This window comes from Sus scrofa, chromosome 16 (assembly GCF_054392235.1).
Source record: "Sus scrofa isolate SSC_HxYL_T2T_F1_AM1 chromosome 16, Sscrofa_HxYL_maternal_Yorkshire_Landrace_v2.0, whole genome shotgun sequence".
NCBI lineage: Eukaryota > Metazoa > Chordata > Mammalia > Artiodactyla > Suidae > Sus > Sus scrofa.
The window spans coordinates 59,571,988-59,595,372 of NC_139398.1; the positions used below are offsets into that span (position 1 = coordinate 59,571,988).

Here is a 23,385-nt window from a genome sequence, read left to right on the forward strand (position 1 = left end):
AGGCATGATCTCACATGTGTATTACCAAATTCATTCACGCATCAGAATGGAATAAGAAAAGGAGTTCCCTGGTGGCTTGGTGGGTTAAGTCTGTGGCATCACTGCTGTGGCTCAGGTTGCTGCTGTGGTGTGTTCAATCCTTGGCCCCAGAGCTTTTTTTTTTTTTTTTTTTTTTTGGCCCATGACCTATGCATGGCCCAAAACAACAAAACAAAGAAACAAAAATATGGACTAAGAAGGAAGGTAGGGGAGAGGGTAGTGATGATGTGACCTTGCTGTACAGGCTGTTAATAATAGAGCCACTGAGAATGTAAAGGGAGAATAAACTAATCTTTTAGTGAAGAACTATAGCAGAAATCTGCTTGAGCTTCTTAATGTGGTTTTAACATTCCTCATGTAGGGTGAATGGATTAAGAAGAACCAAGTTCTGTGTCCTAGATTGGTTTCCCAATGGCTGTGCCCAGACAGCAGCATAAGAGTTACCTTAGAACGTGTTAGCAGTCTCCCTCTAACCCAGACCTAATCTATGTAAAATGAGATTAGTCTTCCTAAGATGGGGTGGATAATTATTCCACCTGATCAAATCAGGATGAGAATTAGGTAATTGGGATTTTTTTTTTTTTTTTTTTTTCTTTTCTAAAAAGGGCTGAGCCCTGCGGCCCTGAACTAGGGGTCAAATTGGAGCTATAGCTGCCAGCCTACACCACAGCAACAGCAACGCCAAATCCAAGCCTTGTCTTCAAGTTACACGGTAGCTCACAGCAGTACTGGATCCTCAACCCACTGAGCGAGGCCAGGGATCAATCCCATGTCCTCATAGATACTAGTTGGTTTCGTTAAGGTGCAGCCACAAGGGGAACTCCCCTGGGATTTTTTTCCTTCTTTGTAATTCATTCTGGATTTGTTAAACTAATAACACCATCATTTCTGTGTTTGTAAAAATACTGATTTGACTGTTAACACTATATTATAACAAGGTAGTTAGATAGGTTAATAATATTTAATGAGCCAAATAAATATTATATGACTGCATATATATTTTTCCTCCATTTCTTCTCCCTTTAAGTTACAGGCTAAATAATAACTGTTTCTTGGGGCCATTTCCTTAGGTTAAAAACGTGTCGGCAGGCACCCAAGACATGCCTCCTCCCCTTTCGGACTATGCGGAGAGAGTGGACAGCCCCATGGCCTACTCGTCCAACGGGAAAGTGAACGAGAAGCGGCCATATCCAGAGTCTTCGTATAAATCAACACCGTAAGTAGCATGGTCCTTCTTTTCCTGGGATGAGTTTGAAAAATAATGAGTATCTGCATGTGTTTATAAATCAGTTGCTGTTTTGTGCTATGCACCTTTAAAAAAAAAAGTCTCCCATTTTGCACAAAGGCTGGAGACTAACTGCTTTGTAGGTGGGGTTGGAATGTGGTTCTCCTTCCTATTTCTGGTTTTGAAGTTCTGGTGAGGGTGAAAGGGTGTTACTGATTGATGGCAGAGCTAGGCGTGGTTCTTGGTTTCTCCTTCTGCCTGTAATTATTAGATGTCATTAATGGAAGGGAGAGATTGCTCATATATCAACCCTGTCCACATATATTTTTCTTAAACTGGAAGACTTCATTTGGATTCAGGGTTGTTTTTTTTTTTTTTTTTTTTTTTGAGTTTTTTTGCTTCTTAAAGCAGCACTTGCAGCATATGAAAGTTCCCAGACTAGGGGTCGAATTAGAGCTACGGCTATGGGACTACACCACAGCCACGGCAACGCAGGATCTGAGCCGAATCTTTGACCTATACCACAGCTTATGGCAGCACCAGGTCCTTAACCCATTAAGCAAGGAGGCCAGGGAGGCCAGGGATCACACCCACATCCTCGTGGATACTAATTGGGTTCATAACGCTGAGCCACAATGGGAACTCCTGGATTCAGGAATTCTGAGATCTCATTTATTATGCTCGATCGTCTGTGTTCATGGGGGACATGAAGCTGATAAGAACTCTAGATTTTGCTACATGTGGTGTAAAAAATCTCACAGTGGGTTTCTGGCCCAGAGTAGGTGCCATTCAGGTTGCTGAAATGGTAACTGGGCTGTTTTAGGTTACCCCGAGGCCCTCATTCTAAATTCAGCTTAATGTCTGGTAAGAGTAGGCTCCATATTTTTAAAAACTTGGATATAATTATTGCCCAAGGATGGTAAGATAGTGTTCCTGTATATATAATTCTAGAACTCCAAATTCCTTTGTAGACCTAAAAAAAATAAACCTTCTCCTTAGCTAATTTGATCCTTCTAAGCTAAAGGTATATCTGCTGGACAGTTACTTCACTTTTATCTCCAACCCCTACCCCGACTTAGTGGGTCGAGTTTGTGGAGATCCACTGAGTGCACAGTAGTTGGGGTGCCTGGAGCCCTGTAAGATGACACCAGCAGCTGAATTAAGTATGGGATCAGTCTGAAGATAATAGGTTTTATTATTACCCTGCAAGGGAATTTGGTAGCAGACCGGCATTCGGTCTTACCTTCTGTATATTTTGCTTTGGTCTGCAGAATCCACCTTGCTCTTGGTTTCAGTTGTGAATGATTTGGGGAAGAGCATTTTCTCTGTTCTCTGTCTTTTCACTGGATTTTGACAAAAACCAGCGTACGTGAGGTACCCGGTAGAGATGCAATCCATGTAAAAGTTTCAAGCTCTTGTTTGCGTGACTTTCATGTGTGCAGAATAAATAAACTGCATCTTGGAACCAGCTGTGCCTCCAAATTGATTGTGAGGCCTGCAGGGTTAAACAGCATTCCCATGTGCTGTCCCTTTTCATGGAAACCAAGATATTTTCACAAATTCCTCTGGAACAGTTTAAAAATCTTATTCTTGAATAAGCCAGTACATTCATGACGTAAAATTCAAAAGGAAAAAAAGAGGATACCTTTTGTCCCCAGTTGTCTAGTTCCTTTCCCTAGGGGCAGCTTGTGTTACCAGTTTCTTTTATGTCCTTCCAGAGGGTATTTTTAAATAAGTATGCTGGTCACATATGTACATTGGTTATTTTTTCCTTTTTAAAAATACTAGCATATTTGGAGTTCCTCTCAGGGTGCAGTGGTTCACAAATCCGACTAGGAACCATGAGGTTGTGGGTTCGATCTCTGGCCTCACTCAGTGGGATAAGGATCCGGCATTGCCGTGAGCTGTGGTGTAGGTCAAAGACATGGCTCGGATCTGGCGTTGCTGTGGCTGTGGCGTAGGCCAGCAGCTGCAGCTCCGATTAGACCCCTAGCCTGGGAAGCTCCATTTGCCACGGTGTGGCCCTAGAAAAGACAAAATAAATAAATAAATAAAAATAAAAAATACTAGCATATTTAATGCATTTTGTTAGCCATGAATCTTAGTGATTGTCCATTTCAATTTACATAGAGTTCCCTGATCTGTTTTATAGCTGCATAATAATCCGTCATGTGGGTAGACTGGGATTTATTTTATTAATCTCACATTGATGCAGGCTTTTCCCCAGTGTTTCGTTATTACAGACCTCTGCAGGGAATACACTTGTACATTCACCACTTGGCAAGTATGTGGATGTATCTGGAGGAAAAAAATATTAAAAGCAGAACTGCGGGGTTAAAGGCTATTGCATGTTTCAATTTAATGGATGTAGATGTAGTCAAATTGTGCTCCATAAGGATTGTACCAGTTATACTCCCAACCTACACCCCAGAGGTTTTTTGAAGGTCTAGAAAATGCAAATATGATAGTTGTAGGAACCAAAAAAGGGGAGGATGGGGGTGGTGCCGAGGGATAAGAACACAGCAGTGTGTGCGGGGAGGAGTCCCCAGCCTCTGCGGGTGTAATAGATGTTGTTGAGCGTTGTCTGGGCAGAGCACTGTCCTATGGAGGATTCAGAGTACATCCTCCTGGACCAGGTAGGGATGCACATTAATTCATCACCTGTCTTTCCTCAGGCTTTTTTTCTTTTTCTTTGGCCACACCTGTGACATGCAAAAGTTCCTGGGCAAGGGATCAAACCCACGCCACATCAGCGACCTGAGCCCCAGCAGTGACAACACTGAATCCTTAACCTCCTGAGCAACCAGGGAACTCTTCCTCGGGCTTTCTTGAAGGTGCTTAGTTAACCCAGCAGCACCTCTCGCCTTTGCAGTTGTAGTGAACCGAGAAGGAATTAGAGTGGAAACACTGCCTGACGTCCATGTTAAGAAGTCGCCTTGAATATTAAGATTTCACCTCTCCCCCAAAGCATAGAGAGCATTAATCTTGAGTAATTTGAGGAGATTTCACACATGTGAACTCTGAAGTAACTACCACCACACACCAAGAGAGAGACATTTCAAGCGCTCTGAAAGCTCTCCTTGGAGTTCCCTCATGGCTCAGCAGGCTAAGGATCCCTCATGGCTCAGCAGGCTAAGGATCCTGTGGCGTCACTACCATGGCTCTGGTTATAGCTGTGTGGACTGGATCCCTGGCCTAGGAACCTTTTCATATTGGGGTGTGGCCAAAAACAAGGCAGGCCTCTTGTGCCTTTTCTCCATGAATAGTCCTTCCTCCACCGCTGTCTTGATGCCAGTCACCTTATTGGGGTTCTTACAGAATGGAATTGATTATGTGGTAATTATTTTTGTATCTGGCTCCTTTTGCTCATCATGATGTCCTATATCTTAGAATTTTTTTCTATGGCCTCACTGGGGCATATGGAATTTCCTAGGCTAGGGGTCAAATTGGAGCTACAGCTCCGGGCCTACACACCACAGCCACAGAAATACCAGATCCAAGCTCCACCTGCAACCTACACCTCAGCTCACAGCAACGCTGGACCCTTAACCCAGTGAACAAGGCCAGGGATTGAACCCACATCCTCATGGAGACTATGTCTTAACCCACTGAGCCACAACAGGAGTTCCAATATACCTTTTAAGGAAGTTAGAATTAATCCGAGATTAGGAGATAGCTGAATTTAACTGAAAATTCTTGCTCCTCCACGTTTTCTGAGTGATTTGGGGAGATAGTAGGGACACTCCCTACTATCTTGTCCACACCCAGGGTAAATTAACCTTTATAGATCAGGAGTTCCCATCATGGCTCAGGGGAAATGAATCTGACTAGTATCCATGAGGACACAGGTTCGATCCCTGGCCTTGCTCAGTGGGTTAAGGATCTGGTGTTGCCATGAGCTGTGGTGTAGGTTGCAGATGCTGCTCAGATCTCGCATTGCTGTGGCTGTAGCGTAGGCCAGCGGCTACAGCTCCGATTTGACCCCTAGCCTCGGAACCTCTATATGCCACAGGTGGGACCCTAAAAAGACAAAAATCAAAAAAACCTTTGTAGATCAAAGAGTGTTGATGTGATGCAGAGCTCTGAAGGCAGGCTGACACCTTCGAATGAGACCTTTGTTTGGTAGCAGTGTTTAGGCTGATAGGATAATCTGTTGGGATTTGTATGCAAGTTGTAGGAATTAAGGCCCGGTGATGGTGCTAACTTCATGACCCAGGGACTCAGAAGATATCAGGGCTCTTGTTGCTCTGCTGGTTTTATTCTCAGTAGAGCTTCTGTGTAGCAGGTTGGTCATGTATATATTCCCCAGGCTACCTTGATCTTCTAGCACTGAATTCAAAAAATGGCATTTCCTTTCCCAAAGTTTACCATATCAAATCTATTGGAAGATTCGCATTGGCCCTTTTTGAGTCCAGGAAGAAGGAGTTTTCCGATCGGCCATGCTCAGGTATTGTCCTCAATGACAGTGGCAGTTCTAAAACCCCGTGTATATCATGGGTGTCATTCAAACAGTCATGACACTGATGTGATCATGCATTGTTTCTCTCTCTCCACTGATTCTGGCTGTCCTCAGGAGCGAGGATCTTGTGGAGGTGTTTTCAATTCAGTAAGTACCTGGAACCCCTGCCAGGTGCACAGTACTGGGCCAGGTCCTCCGGAGTCCGTGTTCCCCTGGAGGTGGTAGTCTCTCTGCCAGGGGCAGCAGAAAAGGCATAATACCTACCCTGGCAGGGTGAGCTAGGAGCAGCCAAGGCAGTGAGGGGGTGGTGTGTGGGTGAGAATAAAACGAGGGAGTGCAAAAGAAAGATGTCAGCAGCTGCTGGAAGGCGAAGTTTTTCCTACACGTAGGCAACTCAGTCAGATACTGAGGAATGTACACAGTTGCTTACCTCTCCTGGGTTGTGCATGTTTTCACCTCATCGTCAAAAAGTAGGTTTGAAGATGACTGAGAGTGCACATATCCTCTAACTCCTAAGTTGGCGAATACTTTTCTTGCTAAGCATTTTCTTTTTAGCTTTCATGCTGTATCAAGTTACTCTTTGGTGTTTAAAAGGGTTTAGGAAGAGAGGAGATGGAAATCTTCTAAAGTAAAGACGTACCCTCTCAATATAAATTTATGGGAAGAGCCTGCTATGATTTTTTTTTTTAATTCCTTTGCCCTTTTGCATCCTCTTCCTTTGACTCCCGATCCCTCAGACAGACACAGTGCATTCTAAAGCTTTCGTTTGCCACCTCAAAGCTAGAAGCACAGTACCTGGCAGTTTTGGCAGAGTGTCTAGGAACTCATTAATCATTGACTCATGGAGAAAGTCACATTTTCCTTCCTTTAGCAGTGGTATTAACAGAACACACAAAGCCTTGTTAACATGGATAAATTTAGAAGAAATAAATACCAGCACCACCCGCAGTTACACCCCTCCCCACTGAAAAGCTTTAGGAGCCTTCAAGAAATTAATAAGTGAGATTAGAAATTAAGACTTTGACAACAGAACCAAGCAGTTCTGGATCACCTAGAAAACAGAATCCATCTCATGCATAAAGCTCCAGGTGGCAGCTTCTATAAGTTGAAAGCAATGAGAAAAAAAAAAAATTATTCACACTTTTTAATAGTTGATTTGACTAGCAAGGCTGATACAGGAAAGTCTCGGGCGCTTTATCTCCTGTCTCTCTCCTTGCCCTTCTCCAGCTCTGCTACAGGAGAATGAAGCTTTGCATTTCTGTTAGTAGTCTACCACAGAAGAGTTGCCGCAGCTCTTGGTCTTTTATTCTGTGTTAGGCTTTGTTTTCCCGCTTGTAGCAGAAACATTATACGTGATTAAACATCTGATGCAATATTAAATAATAGCATTAGAAAAATAAGGATAATGGTAACCCTACCATTTCATTCTACGTGACTTCAGGATTAACAGAGCAATTTTGAAAAGAAGTCCTAATGAGCTCTTTCTCACACTATAAACCTTTTATTTTAGTTTTTTTTTTTTAATTTTTAGTACTTTTTAGTTCTTCAACATTGTATCTGTGGCTCAGCGGAAACGAATCTGAGTAGCATCCTTGAGGATGCAGGTTCAATCCCTGGCTTTGCTCAGTGGGTTAAGGTTCCAACGTTGCCATGAGCTGTGGTATAGGTCGCAGACGCGCCTTGGATCTGGCATTGCTGTGGCTGTGGCGTAGGCCAGGGGCTACAACTCCGATTGGACCCCTAGCCTGGGAACCTCCATATGCTGTGGGTCAGACCCTAAAAGGAAAAAAAAAAAAAAAATTGGATCTTGAAAAGAGAATTGATATATAGAAGTCTAAAATTAATATCTCCAGGAGCTTATCTCTGAGGGTCAGCTTCCAAAGGTAGATAGGTGTGTGCATTCCTCTCCTTGCTCAGCATTCCATGGAACTGGAAGAACCTATAGAGAAGCATCATGACTGTTAGTTTCCTAACAGCCTTTTGTGGAGTAAGTCCCTGGCACAGGTCAACACGTCTCCCAGATCAGCATGGCTTTCCTAAAGTGAAATCTCACATCCATTTTCTTTAGAAAGATTACTGGTGTGCTCCCCTTACATCAGAGCCTTACAGCTGGTTGTGTGTGTTAGAGGGGCTGAGCTGGTGCGGAATTGAGGGATCTGCTCAGTATTGGGCGTGTGGCTGCTTGAGGGGCTGCGCCCACGTGTAGGGGTCTCAGCCCTTACTGTCGCCCTCTGTGATCACGGTGCTCACTGACAGACGATTCCTGTTTTGTTAGGGTGCCGGAAGTGGTTCAGGAACTTCCACTGATGTCCCCCGTGGAGGACCTCAGGCAGCCTCATTACAGCAGCAGTGGTAACTTGGAGGCGTCTTCAAAACGGGCTCCCGCAAAGGGCAGAGCAGGAAAGTCTAGGAGATCAGAGCAAGACCATTACGAGACAGACTACACGACGGGCGGCGAGTCCTGCGACGAGCTGGAGGAAGACTGGATCAGGTACCGGGCTGCTGCTTGCTGGGACCACTTGCACATCTGATTGTTGGCCTGGCCCCACTGGGTGTTGGTGGTGTTGCTTCCTCTACGGGGGTGGGTGATACACTTCCTTCTTTGCCAACCAGGACAAGAGAAGGTGTTGTGCTAGATTTTTCCCCTTAGTACTCTTTCATAATAAACATTGACGTGGAGGTTGTGTGTTTGGCTGAAGAACACGGGGGTTTCAAAACATGTCTTAACGCTTTGATCGCCCCCACGGAATGGCTGATGACCTTGGCGGGTGCTCCTACTTCTACCCGTAGTCACCCAAGCAAGGTCTTTCACATGAGCAAAATACAGTACAGAGGAACTTGGTTTTACTATTTATGAAAATCCCAGACCAGTGCTAGGGTTTTCCTTTGGCATGTACGTTTAAGTTAAGTTTTCACGATGAGACCAGAGATTCTTTTGAAAGTTTAATCCAAAGGACTCTGGCAAACACTTTTGTAAACAATTGAGTTAACAATTCAGTGTCATGGTCAAATGACCTGGTGTGTCAGTGATTTTGTTACAGTCCGTCATTGCCAGCTGTCCTCGTGTCTGAACGGTAGGCTTTTTTTTTTTTTTTTTTGGCCCACGTTCTGAGGAATGGGACACACATCGGAAACACTGGCTGTATGAATTATAGTTAATCAAAACATTGCTTCTTGAGGTGTTCAGAGAGGTGGGTGGAGCAGGTACGGCCAGAAATCCCCGCTCATTGGTAGCTCTTATTTGTTACCTCTCCCTCCCCCCTCACAAGTTTTGGTCTGGTTCAGCCATCTTATCATGCAAGATTTAAATGACAATTGTTAGGAATCCCGAATTCTCATTTCCCTTCTGAGCATATCATTTAATTTCTCCACTCTGTAAAATGGAGATATTTAGGCTGTCTTAGATCTAACATTCAAAATGCCATATTGTGGAGTTATCTTATGGCACACTGGGTTAAGGATCTGGCGTTGTCACTGCAGTAGCTTGGGTTTGATCCGTGGCCCAGGACGTGTCCACATGCCATGGACATGGCCAAAACAAAAATAAAGTAAAATTCCACATTGCTGTAAAGTTCCTTAGTCCTGTGAAACAGTTCATCAGAGTATTTCCTCAATGGATTAAGGGTTAATAGCCTCACCGTCACATGTAAAGAGCTGGTATAGGAGTTGCCGCCATGGCACAGTGGGTTAAGAATCCAGCTGCATTGGCTCAGGTTGTTGCTGAGGTTTGGGTTCCCCAGCCCAGCACAGTGGGTTAAAGGACCCAGTGCTGCCTCAGCTATGTTGTAAGTCAAAGCTATGGCTTGGGCTCATTCGGTCTCTGGCCCAGGAACTTCCATATGCCATGGATGCAGCCATCTAAAAAAGAAAAAAAAAAAAAAAATTAAGTATGCATAGTTTTTTTAAAAAACATGAACAGTGATCTAAAAAGTGTAATCATTCTTAAAAGTGCTTATTGGTATCTCACCTTTGTTGTCTAAACAATGACAACAAAAACAAAGCAAGAGCACGTTGTTCTCCACACATCCCACCAAGTTTGTTTTCTTCGAGAAAGAAGCCCCAGGTCTTATGTCTGCAAAGGATACACAAGCAGTCATTTTCTTACTCAATTTTTAGGGAATATCCACCCATCACTTCAGATCAACAAAGGCAACTCTACAAGAGAAATTTTGACAGTGGCCTGCAGGAGTACAAGAGCTTACAAGCAGAACTTGATGAGATCAATAAAGAGCTCTCTCGACTGGATAAAGAGCTGGATGATTATAGAGAAGAAAGTGAAGAGTACATGGTAAATGCAAACCCAATAAGTACATGTTACATAGAATTGTATTCTACTCTGGGGAGACACAATTTCCTTCATATCCTTTGTAATGTTGATACAGGTTTTGCTAGTTATTATTCAATTGTAATCTCACTGAGAGTAGTGGAAATCAAGTCTAGGATGAAAGTCTTTCCAGGAATTCCTGTCGTGGCACAATGGAAACGAATCCGACTAGGAACCATGAAGTTGAGTGTTCAATCCCTGGCCTCGCTCAGTGGGTGAAGGATCCGACATTGTCATGAGCTGTAGTGTGGGTCGCAGATGAGGCTCAGATCTGGTGTTGCTGTGGCTGTGGCAGAGGCTCGTGGCTACAGCTCCAATTAGACCCCTAGCCTGGGAACCTCCATATGCCACAGGTGCAGCCCTAAAAAAAAAAAAAAAAAAAAAAAAAAAAAATTAAAGAATCATGTTCTATGTTTTATTTATATCCTTCCTGCTTTTTTACTCAATAGTAGTTTATAGTTTGTTGAGTTTGTCTGTTTCATTTTTTTTTTTCTTGGTCACCTGGCTAGGGTAGTGTTTGTCCTTGTAAAGTTACTCTTTCCTTTTTAATTCCCCTTCCATATTGGATTCTCTGGAAGAAAGTCACTATACATAGGTCACACTTAAGAATTGGGCAAAGATGCTCCAGCTCTTTAAGGGCAGTAGACCTACACACATTTTTTGGAATTCATCTGCCTGGGGAATCTGTCACTTCCTCCCATATATTTAGTCATTTCTATCGGTTTAGATTCCTGGATACTCTTTTTTACTTTGGGTTATAATCCAACACTACTTAGTTTTGTCAATTCAGTTATGGCGTGGACTCTTGGGAACTCTTGAAGTTGTCTCCTGCCTTTATTTGACATACCCCCCCATCATTGTGAAGCTTTTTCTTTTTTTTTTTTTTTTTTTTTTTTGTCTTTTTGTCATTTTAGGGCCGCTCCCCTGGTATATGAAGGTTCCCAGGCTAGGGGTCGAATCGGAGCTGTTGCTGCTGGCTTACGCCACAGCCACAGCCATGCCAGATCTGAGCCACATCTGCGACCTACACCAGAGCTCACGGCAACGCCAGATCCTTAACCCACTGAGTGAGTCCAGGGATCGAACCCACAACCTCATGGTTCCTAGTGGGATTCATTTCCGCTGTGCCACGATGGGAGCTCCAAGGTTTTTCTTTTTAAATACTTTCTGTCATTAATTATATCCTGCTTTTTTATTCCAACAGTTTATGATTATTGTTTCATGTCAGTAATAAAGATCTACTTAGAAAATAATTTTATGTTTTAAAAAAATAACTTTTGAATTTCCTTCGTGGCTCAGCAATTAATGAACTTGACTAGGATCCATGAGGATGTGGGTTCTATCCCTGGCCTCGCTCAGTGGGTTAAGGATCTGGCGTTGCCATGAGCTGTGGGGTAGGTCACTGACATGGCTCGGATCTGGTGTTGCTGTGGCTGTGGTGTAGGCTGGCAGCTGTGGCTCCGATTTGACTCCTAGCCTGGGAACTTCCATATGCCTCAGGTGTGGCCCTAAAAGGCAAATAAATACATAAATAACTCCACGATTTTCAATTTTGTGGTTGTGCCATAATCAAGAGTCATCCTGTATGAACAAACATTTAGGTATGTCTCCCACTTGCCGCACATACACTCTGCCCCTCCTAGTGCCAATGGGTGAACCTCTCCATCCTTGCCCACTTGTCCACTGATACGCTGGAATGAATTCCAGAATGTGAAGTAGCTGAGTCAGAGGTTATGTACATTTAAACCTCCATTGCAAAGCTGCCCTGCAGAAAGATTATATCAGTTGATGGATAGACCGTGATGGAAGATAGTGTAAGAAAAGGAAAGTTTTATATATACATATATATGTATATATATGTATATGTATATATATATATGTATATGTATATATATATGTATATATATAAATAACTAGGTCACTTTGCTGTACAGCAGAAATTCCCACAGCATTGTAAATCAACAGTAATTTTTTAAAAAAGGCAAAAAATTATATTGGCTGAATTCCCTCTGGTTATGCTCTAGAGGGCTCCTTTGACCCACAAATCTCTAACATTTTGTGCCTGAAAGAATAGTGCCTTGTGTCTTAGATACTAGAATTTAAACTTTTTACCGCATCAAATATTTAGTGGCACTTCATGGTCATTTTATAAAAGACTCTTTGCCGTTTTTAATTGGGGTGATCTGCTTTTCAGTGTTGAATTGTTTTCTTTGATGTCTTCTGGATGGTATCATGTACCTTTCTCAGTCCAGGAAATGTTTTCACTGTTACTATGTTCTTGATGTGGAACTGCTGCGGTTAGAAAGGTTACTACGTGTCTGCCCTCAAAGAGCTCGTATCTGCCCTCAAAGAGCTCGTATTCAAAGAGAGAGACTGACACCTAAACAGCTCAGGCAATGGGACTGATGCCATATTTACATTATGTATAGAAAGTACAGTAACTCACTGCTCGGAGAAGGAACAAAGTTGACTGAGGGCCTGGATTGTTGAGGGGAGGCTTCATTGAATGGTAACCACTACAAATTCTCCAGACAGTAGGCGGGGTACATGAATGCAGCTGTAAGGGGACCACGATGGAAATCTGGAAGCATTAATGCGCTTAATTTTTTTAAAGGGATTGCACATGGTGGGCACTGAGACTGGAAAGGCAGGCAACTAGATGAGTAGGGAGGTTAATGGGATGCTCAGACCAGCTTTATAATGGGATGTAACCTCTTCAGAGCTGGGCTTGAATAACAAACCTCTCTGTGTCGGTGTGGCACATAGACTGGCACGGGGGTGGATGGGAGGCAGCGGAACAAAGTTACCTGCTCCTGTGCAAATGGAACGTGAGAAGTACCTTAAGGTCATAAAACTCCCTAATAGCTTGGAGAACTTTAAGACTTCGTTATTTTAATTCTCTTATATTTTTGTCATAAGCTGGCATTTTTAGCTCCAAGATACATCAGAAGTGTTGTTTTTGAAAGAGAAAATTCCCCACTAAACACATTCCTTTGTTTCTCATTAATAGGCTGCTGCTGATGAATACAATAGACTGAAGCAAGTTAAGGGAGTAAGTATGTTGGCTTCTAAGATTCTTTTAGGAAGAACTTCTTTATTCTATGTTTTTCCTTTAACCTTTAGAATGGCTATGAATATGTTGCCACATATGCACTGACTATGAACAAAAGACCCTATAATTGCAAGATGAAAACTGTACTAAGTTGGATCCTTCATTTCAGTTGTTTGCAGCTATAACCAGCACTGATTTTATAAAAAAAATTTGTTTTAGTTTGAGGAGTTCCCATCGTGGCACATAGGAAACAAATCCAACTAGGGACCGTGAGGTTGCGGGTTCAATCATTGGCCTTGCTCAATGGGTTAGGGATCTGGCATTGACATGAGCTGTGGTGTACGTTGCAGTCACGGCTCAGATCTCACGTTGCTGTGGCTGTGGTGTAGGCCGGCAGCTGTAGCTCCAATTAGACCCCTAGCCCGGGAACCTCCGTATGCCGCAGGTGCAGCCTTAAAACAAAAAAAATTTTTTTTTTTTTAGTTTGAAGTATACATACAAAAAAGTACATAGATCATAAATGTACAACTTGGTAAATTTTCACAAAGGAACCACACACCTTTGTGCCTGGCACGCCCGATAAAGTGTTACATTTGGGGAGTTTCCTTGTGGCACACCAAGTTAAGGATTTGGCTGCAGCGGCTTGGGTTCCTATTGCGGCACAGGTTTGGTCTCTTGCCCAGGAATTTCCACGTGTTGTGGGCATAATAAAAAAAAAAACAAAAACAGAAGTACATTTCCTAGTACCCCTTGTCCACTTTTCCAGTTTTACACTCACCCCAGAAGTAACCACCATCCTAAATTCTAACATCATGGATTAGTATTGCCTATTTTGAATTTTATGTAAATAGAATCATACCATATGGATTTTGTAATTCCTTTGCTCAGTATTGTTTGTGAGCTCCATTCATGTGGTGGCATGAGTGGTGGTTCATTTTTAAGTGTCTCTGCACCGGGGGCACACATTTGCTAGGTATATACATAGGTGTGAAATTGCAGGGTTGTTGAGCAAGTGCGGATCCAGCCTTGGGTAGGAGCTGCCACCAGCGTTCCTGGTTTGTGCCAGTTTATATTCCCACCAACAGTGTAGTTTCCTGTTGCTCATATCCTTGCCACCACTCGGCATCATCAGTCCTTATTGACTTAAAACTGTTTTGGTTTTTGAAAGATTCTGTATTAATTTTTTTAAATTACATAATGTCACACATTTACATTTGAGTTTAAAAGTGTGTATATAGGGGAGTTGCCGTTATGGCTCAGTGGTTAATGAATCTGACTAGCATCTGTGAGGCGCAGGTTTGATCCCTGGCCAATAAATTTTCTCTTGATGACTTTACAAATCGTTAGAAATGAGTGTATCCTTGTAAACTCAGGTTAGAAGATAGGCTTGAAAAAGAATCAGCTGCTCATGCGGTTACAGATCCTGCCAGGTACCTAAAGAATTACTTTATTTACCACTCTTAGCAGTTCTTTATGACTAATTCTCATGTTTCTTTGTTCACCTCTGCCTTGCCAGCAGCTAGCACATAACTCGTGTGTTTTTATTTTGTTAAATTTACTCAATAATTTGTTTGTTTCCCTTTTTAGTCTGCGGATTACAAAAGTAAGAGGAATTATTGCAAGCAGTTGAAGAGCAAATTGTCACACATCAAGAAGATGGTTGGAGATTATGATCGAAGGAAAACATAGGAGGCAGAGGCCACCTTGTTTGAGAGATTAAGAAGTATCTGATCTGACATCTCTGCAGTGTTGTCAGGAGTCAAAATGACACTGGACTCTGACCCAGGAGGCCAAACCTTTCTGGTCATTACGGAGATTTGGTAGCTTTAATATCATCAGTATTGAAGCATTTTATAAATAGCTTTTGATAATCAACTGGTCTGAACACTCCAAGGAAGGATTTTTGTTTGTCTATCTGTTTTGTTTGTTTTTTAGGGCTGCCCCCATGCCATATGGAAGTTCCCAGGCTAGGGGTCTAAACTGAGCTACAGCTGCCGGCCTACGCCACAGCCACAGCAATGCCAGATCCTTCAACCCACTGAGCGGGGCCACGGATTGAACCTGCATCCTCATGGATGCTAGTCGGGTTCGTTTCCACTGAGCCACAAGGGGAACTCCAAAGAAAGGATTTTATGCTTTAAACATTGGTTCTTGTGTTAAGAACTCACTGTTGTTTAAAGTTTTTAAATCTTTAGGGACGGTCCGGGAGTGAACTGTGAACTTTGACACTCTAGGCAATCAGGTCCTAATACCTAAAATGTACTCTTTGGGTCTCCCAGAATTCGCCCTTCCGATAACTGTTCTCTCTCATCATTTCTCTTCAGATAAGGAAATTGGGCCCCTGCAATAAAGTCTCTGAAGTGAAACTGCTTGTTTTCTAGCTTGCAGTTTTGGTTAAGTCTGTTTTATGACTGCATGGATAAAGTCCCTGGCCTTTTCATATTTCAGCTACTACAGATAGTGCATTCCACCAGGCCTCCTATTAATTTTTTTTCTGTGTATAAATGCTTAAGAGGTTTGTATTTCATGTTATCCTGGTAATAAAGATCACGTAAAAGTAACAGATGTGTGAAATTTGAAGATTGTAAATACATGTTTACTTTTTTAAAAATCAAAGTTGAAACCTACTGGTTAGAATTTTGTTGTGTATTTTTAAATGCTTTTTATCTTTTATGGTTTACATACTTCTTTTTAAACCAGCTAGGCTGTTTCATTATATCAAAGTATCCAATTACATTTATAATTCAATTGTGACTTGAATTGTATCTTTGGGGAATGTTGGAGCTTTGTACATATTTTATAATTATTAAACCTGGTGTTTCCTTTCCATAATATACATTTTTGACATCACTAGTCCTGTGGAAAACTGGAAAACTAAGCTATGGGAAACTACACTCAGGAGTTTTATCTGTTATTGTTTTAAACTACTTTGGGTGCTGTGCTAGTTGGTAGTTTCCTAAGTCCTTTGACTGATTTGTCAGGAAACAGAATGCAAGACCCTAAAATGCCAAATTATTTCAAGTGGTGCTTTTAAATCTCGAAAGTTTTTTGTTTTTAATTCAGATGTTTCCTGGTAATGTAAAATTAGCTGATAATCCTGGACATATAGCCCACCAAGTTGGTTGTGATGATCTCCTCAGTTTAGAACTCTTCTTTCCTTTTTTTTTTTTTTAAGGGCTATGCCCGTGGCATATGGAAGTTCCCAGGTTAGGGGTCGAATTGGAGCTACGGCTGCTGGCCTACACCACAGCTACAGCAACTTGGGATCCAAGCCGTGTCTGCAACCTACCCCACAGTTCACAGCAACGCCGGATCCTTAACCCACTGAGTGAGGCCAAGGATCGAACCTGCATCCTCATGGATGCTAGTCAAATTTGTTTCCGCTGAGCAGGAACTCCTAGAATTCTTTCTGAAAAAATGTTAAAGAATAATTTCAAATTTATCATTACTATACAATTTGGACATTTAAGTCTATAGATTTTAATATAGAAGTCTGAATCGTTTTCCAAAGATAAACTTTTAAATAAGGTTTCCATTATAACAGATTTATTTCTTCAAGTTGAAGAAATTTTTTGTTTTCTATGTGCCGCATATACTATAGAAAGTAATAAATAGTTTATGCTTTTTATGACTTTTGGATTCATACTAAATGGTAAGGACTCTTGAGCAACTGAATTTTTCTGTGTTAAAATTTAAACTCTTTATTCTTGGAAATCAGCGTACTTTGTTTATGAAGACAAGTTTGCCAGCGTTGTGACAAAACAAAACCATTCAGCAGAATGCAGAAAATTAAATAGGACGAGTTTGCATTGTAAAATTGTGCCATAAAATTAGACTTTGAAAGTTTTTTAAAAAATCATTTTTCAAATGTGATATTTAACTCCAAAGACCGCTTCAGGAGCCAGGATCAGGATGTTTTTGTTGGAGTTGGCATTAACTAATGAAATATAACTTTGAAAAACCACTCGGGCTATGTTCTCACCTGGAAAATAGAGGTTTAGATCGATTTCAGAGGTCTTTTACATCTCTGACCTTCTTTGGTTATGTTTGCATAATACTTCCTGCTCTAAACCACTATTCCAAAGATTCTGTTGAAAATGCATGTGGTTCATTTGCTGAAGACTCACAGCATGAAGTGATTTCCTTACATGTGTATTAAACATAGATAACATCAATACTTTCATTTCTCTTTATCTTGGAAAGTTTAAAAAAATACAGAAAAATAGGAACTTGTAAACCTACCACCCAGAAAGAACAAGTGTTGATATTTTGTCATATATACTTTGTATTTTTGGAAATAAATTTAAGTCTGTAAGTATGGTAAAAGTTACATTGTATGCACATAACATGAAATCTCAATCCTTATAAGAGTCTGTTGACGTAACCATTTCTCATTCTCATTTTACAGATAAGGAAACTAATGATTTGATAGGTTAATTGGTCTATTGTCTCATTAACAAGTGACTAAACTAGGATTGGACCGGTCTTTTGGAATATTAGTTTCTGTACTTCCACTCTAGGTTGATTTGGTTAGTAGTAAATTCGTGTGTTGGCAAAGCTAGGGTTGCTCTGTTTGCTGTTATTAACCCTATTATAATTTTGAGCACATTTTACAGTTAATCCTTGAACTTTCTTTCTTTTTTCTTTTGTGTCTTTTTAGGGCTGCATCTCGGCATATGGAGGTTCCCAGGCTAGCAGTCGAATCGGGGCTGTAGCCTCTGGCCACAGCCACAGCGATGCCAGACCCAAGCCGTGTCTTCAACCTACACCACAGCTCACCGCAACACTGGATCCTTAATCCGCTCGGCAAGATCAGGGATCGAACCTGCGTCCTCATGAATGCTAGTCAGATTTGTTTTCCGCTGAGCCACAACAGGAATTCTGTTAAGTGTACTTCGAGGCAGCATCAAGTGCTTCATGGGGAAGATCTGCAGTACCTGTGAAGGCCCGGATGGATGTGCATGTGTAAAGAAGGGTCAAGGCAGAAGAGTGCTTTTAACCATGGCTCCAGGGACCTTAGCTTCAGGTGGGGTTGAAGCAGACAGTCTCCCTGCCTCAGGATTGGGATGGAAATGTCTCCCATCTGGACATTTTCCAAGGCTCAGAATTCAAACTTAATCTTCTGGCAGTTTATGTTTCTACTGTCCTATACGTCTCACTTGCTAAGTGACAGGGCACATAAATTAGATGGAGGACCTCCACGACCTCCCACATGTGTTTCATATTGTGAGCATTTCTTCTCGTGGGAATAGTTTTCGTAGGAAAAAAAAACACTCAAGTCACTTGGGCGGTTTTTAGAAAAAAAAAAAATTTTTTTTTGTCTTTTTGCCTTTTTCTGGGGCCGCTCCTGTGGCGTATGGAGGTTCCCAGGCTAGGGGTCTAATCGGAGCTGTAGCCACTGGCCTACACCAGAGCCACAGCAATGCCGGATCCGAGCTGTCTGCAAACTACACCACAGCTCACGGCAACGCCAGATCCTTAGCCCACTGAGCAAGGCCAGGGATCGAACCTAAAACCTCATGGTTCCTAGTCGAATTCGTTAACTACTGAGCCATGACGAAAACTCCTGAAAATGTTTTAATGATTCCACTTTGGAGTTAGAAAAAGAACATGGACACACAATCAGGATTTTGTGTGTTTGTCTGTGTGTGAGTGCAACAAATCAGAAGGGTGTCCCCAGAAAACTTAACAGTTGCGGACCCAAGACCCGCTTGCTTTCCCAGCTCGTGTTGCCCTATTGTTGCTTTGCCCTCCACCAGTTACTTATGTGACCTTGGACAAATTACTTAGCCTGTGTCTCAGTTTGCTTATATGTAAGAAAGGTATTTGTACCAAATCTCATGGTTGTTATGAGGTAGTTAATGTGTGACTTAAAACAGTCCTTGTCAGAAAGTAAATAAATATAACCAGTTACACCTATTTCCCAAAGCCAAATGGTGAAACTTTAAACAAGTTTTTAAAAGGAAAACTGAGGGTTTATTTTGTTTTGCTTTTTAGAGTTCCCATGGCATGTGGAGGTTCCCGGGCTGGGGGGTTGAATCAGAGCTGTAGCTGCTGGCCTATGCCACAACCACAGCAATGCAGAATCTGAGCTGTGTCTGCGACCTACACCACAACTCATGGCAACGCTGGATCCTTAACACACTGAGCGGGGCCAGGGCTTGAACCTGCATCCACATGAATGCTAGTCAGATTTGTTAACTGCTGAGCCACAATGGGAACTCCAAACTGAGTTTTAAAAGTACATGTATCTGGGATTTCCCTGGTGGCTTAGCAGTTAAGGATTTGGCATTGTCACTGCTGTGATTCGGGTTCAATTCCTAGCCCAGGAATTCCGCATGCTGGCAAAAAAAAAAAAAAAAAAAAAAAAAAAAAGTGCATGTATTATCTTAATTTCATGTGCTTGGTGTATGCTGCGTACAGCTTTAGGGTATAAATTCTTTTTAATTTTAGGCAGCTACATTAGGCTTAACATCGTGATTATTCACAAATAGTGAATAAATGCTTTAAAAGTAGAGAATTTACATATCCAGATAAATATTATTTGATACTGTTATAAGGAATTCTGGAACTTTTTAATGAGTTTCCTGGATGATTGTGGTTCCATCTAAAGATTTCAGAATAGGCAATTTCACCTCTCCCAGTCTTTGAAGTTGCACACTTTGAATTTCAGCCTGATTCCACTGGCTGAGCTGTTCGTGAATTTCCTAACTCCCATGGATTGTGTCCAGCTACCCATGGGCAGAGAACAAATTGTTCCATTCTTTATAGTTGTTCCGTAGATTTACAAGTTGAAACGTTTGGCTAGGTTATATTATTTCTTTATTCTACCACTGTACACAATTAAAATACTGTGTCAGTCATAATAATGACAAGAGATTACCATGGATTTATGCATTTTTGTTTTGCTTTGTAACCTTGGACAAATGACATTCCTACTTGAGTCAAGATCTGTGACTGAAATATAGTCAGAGGAGAGTAAATTTTTCAGTTGGAAAAAACCTGAATGATTGAGCCTCCTGTCCACAAATATGCTTTAATTTCAATTTATTACAGAGTCCTCTGTCTTTTCCAGGTTTTCCATAAAGTCTTCCCAGATGGTTGTAGACATAAATGAGAAACTTGGGTTGGGGCTATTGCATCCCATCTTGGAATAGTATGGCCAATCAGAAGAAAAGGAGAGAAAAGCAAACTGGAGTTTGTGGAAGGAAGGGGAGAGGGAGGAAAGAGGGTAAAAAGGAAAAAAAAAAAAAAAAAGGAAAAAATGGTGGAGTTTGTATATGAATCCTGAGAAGGAGTCAAAGATACGGGGGAAGCAAAGATGGAAGTCAACTGGCCTTGGAAATCAGCAATATTAATTTCACCTCTTCTCCTGTACAGACACGGCCAGAGCTCAATAATAAGACCTTGTCTTCTGGGGTGGGGGAGGGGGCGCATAAAAGGAACTGGTTATCATTGTGAGTTGTCATTGTGATGTGAAGCCCTGTAGGATAGGTGGAAATATCCCCGCTTTATAGATCAGAATTGTGTTGTGGTGTTCTCCTGTGATGCAGTGGGTTAAAAATCCTGCGTTGTCACAGCAGGTGTTTGGATCACTGTGGCGATGCAGGTTCCATCCCTGGACTAGGTACTTCCATATGCCAACACTGTGGCCAAAAAGATTATTGGGTTGTGACTTGCTTGAGGTCCCCTAGCTATTGTGATAGAGCCAGATTTTTTTTTTTTTCCCCACTCTGAAGCTGGCATGGGTCTTAACCTACTATGCCAATTGGGGAATGAACCTGTGTCCCAGCACTCCAGAGGGTGCCTATCTGTTGCACCAAAGTGGGAACTCTGCAGGGTTGTTTTTTAAATTCAGGTCTCTTCTTTCCACTACTATGCAGAACGACTTATGTTTCATTTTGTTGGGTTTTTTGTTTGTTTTTGCTTTTTAGAGCAGCACCTGTGGCATATGGAGGTTCCCAGGCTAGGGGTACATTCGGAGCTACAGCTGCTGGCCTATACCACAGCCACAGCAACATCAGATCCGAGCCGAGCCGAATCTTCGACCTACACCACAGCTTAGGCAATGCGGGATCCTTAACCCACTGAGCGAGGCCAGGGATCAAACCCTCAACCTCATGGTTCCTAGTATGGTTGGTTTCGGATACACCATGATGGGAACTCTTGTTTATGTTTTTTTGGAGGGGGGGAAGAATACCTGGAAAGATTTTGGAACCAACAAACAATATAGGCCACAAAATGAAAGCAAATACTAATGGAGAAGAGAGAGGCTCCAGCTCCCGCAGTTCCTTGGTCCTCTGCTTTTCCTGGGCATAATCCTTTTCTGATGCTTCCCAGGTGCCTTGCCCCTCCATTTCTCAAGTGTGGGAAATGCTACTAATTCTGTATGTATCATCAAACAACTTGTCCAAAATTGAACTGATCTTACCAACCCTGCCCCCAACCTCTCAGTAATTGCAACTCCAACCTTTCATTTGCTCAGCTCAAAACTAGAGTCATTGGTTCTTTTTTCATAACACACATCCCCTCTAATGACAAGATCCAGAATCCAAAGTTTCTCACTAGCTTGAGAAGTTCTCTAAAGTTTTTTCAGCCGCCACCACTCCTCCCCTCCTTCTGCATGCCACCCCTCAAACACACCAATGTGCTTCCACCCCATGGCCTTTGCACTTGTAGCTCCCTTTCCCTGGAGGGATTTTCCCCTAGGTATCAGCCTGGTTAACTCCCTCCCCTCCCACATTCTGGTCATGGTTCCTCTGTCTTTTCCGCAGGACTACTCTGACCCAGCCTCAGGCCAGCCGCCAGCCCCCACCCGCTCCCCACACTGCGGCATGCAGAAGTCCTTGGGCCAGGAATGGAACTCGAACCACAACAGTGACCCTAACCTTAACCCGGTGAGCCACGGGGAACTCTGACCACGCTACTTTATTTATTTCTTTTCTAAATTTAATTATTTTGTCTTCCTAGGGCCACACCCAGGGCATATGGAGGTCAGGCTAGGGGTCTGATCGGAGGATTAGCCGCCAACACAGCCACAGCAACTTGTGATCCGAGCCGCGTCTGTGACCTGCACCACAGCTCGCGGCAATGCCGGATCCTTGAGCCACTGAGCGAGGCCACAGATCAAACACGCAACCTCATGGTTCCCAGTCGGATTCGCTAACCACTGAGCTGAGCCACGACGGGAACTCCATGACCATGCTACTTTAAACTGCAACTTTTGGAGTTCCTGTTGTGGTGAAGTGGAAATGAGTCCGACTAGCAACCACAAGGTTGCAGGTTCTATCTCTGGCCTCGCTCAGTGCGTTAAGGAACCAGTTTTGTCATGAGCTGTGGTGTAGGTCGCAGTCTCCGCTGGTAGTTGCTGTGGCGTAGGCCAGCAGCTATAGTGCTGATTGGACCCTTAGCCTGGGGACCTTCATATGCCATGGGTGTGACCCTAAAAAGCAAAAAACAACAACAAAAAAATAAACTGCAACTTTTTCCCCTTCCATGCTTAATTTTTTTTCTATGGCATGATCATCATTTGACCCAGTATGTTTTTCTTTGTAACTGTCATGAGGGCAAGGACTTTTGTCAGGTTTTCATTGCTTTATCCTCAATGCTTAGAACTGTATCAGCCCAAAGTAAGTGCTCAATAAATATTTGTGGCATGAAGAGCAGGAGCAGCAGAGGAGTCCGGAAAAATTTTGCCAGTCCCGGAAAACCTGGCTGGCTCAGCAGAGGCTGCTGCTGTGGTCATAGTCCTTCATGCCAACTTTTTAGAAATAATAACGTTAAATCCTCGGGTCCCAGGTGGACCGATACCGGGCCTCTGACTTTCCAAGAGTGCATGCCCTCTATCTTCTCGCCTCTTTGTTAACAGCTGGAAGCGAGCAGGCGTTCCCTCCCCGAACCCTAAATCATCCTCAAGGTTGCCAAGGCCTCGGAGCGCCCTGCTTCGGCAACCATTCCTCGCAGCAGCCGGAACGTTTCTGCGTAGCTGCCGCGCACGGCGGAAGGACTTCTCCGGCGCTCCCAGGACTGAGAGGGGCTTCCGGCAGAGCGGTGTCTGGCAGGAGCGGTGAGTCCGCGGTGGAGGTTTTCGCTGAGCCAAAGCAGTAATGCACTGCTTGGGATGCACCCCGACGGGAGGGGCCTTCCCGCCCGCGGACGGAGGCTGAATGGCCGCGATTGGCCTCGCGGGCTACACCTGAGAGTGGGTGGGAGCGTGTGGAGAGGAGGAGGGCAACTTCCGTTTATAGGGAGCAGTCTGGCCTCCTTCTCCAAGGCAGAGCTCAAGT

The 23,385-nt window shown here is 42.9% G+C and overlaps 2 protein-coding genes across 24 annotated transcripts in view; both read left to right on the forward strand.

Moving 5' to 3' along the window:
* The window catches only part of OCLN (occludin), a 52,266-nt gene extending 34,841 nt beyond the window's left edge, over window positions 1-17,425 (forward strand). For 6 of the 7 annotated variants that reach the window (XM_005672522.4, XM_005672521.4, XM_005672524.4 and 3 more), the window contains exons 5-9: window positions 1,110-1,255; window positions 7,999-8,214; window positions 9,840-10,011; window positions 13,058-13,099; window positions 14,687-17,425. In XM_005672522.4, the coding sequence (XP_005672579.1) occupies window positions 1,110-1,255; window positions 7,999-8,214; window positions 9,840-10,011; window positions 13,058-13,099; window positions 14,687-14,788 (678 nt within the window). In that variant the 3' untranslated portion in view covers window positions 14,789-17,425. 7 annotated transcript variants of the gene reach the window in all.
* Window positions 17,426-23,114: 5,689 nt separating this feature from the next.
* The window catches only part of GTF2H2C (GTF2H2 family member C), a 30,331-nt gene continuing 30,060 nt past the window's right edge, over window positions 23,115-23,385 (forward strand). For 16 of the 17 annotated variants that reach the window (XR_014830723.1, XR_014830721.1, XR_014830716.1 and 13 more), the window contains exon 1: window positions 23,128-23,165. The gene's annotated coding sequence lies outside the window, so the exon portion shown is untranslated. 17 annotated transcript variants of the gene reach the window in all.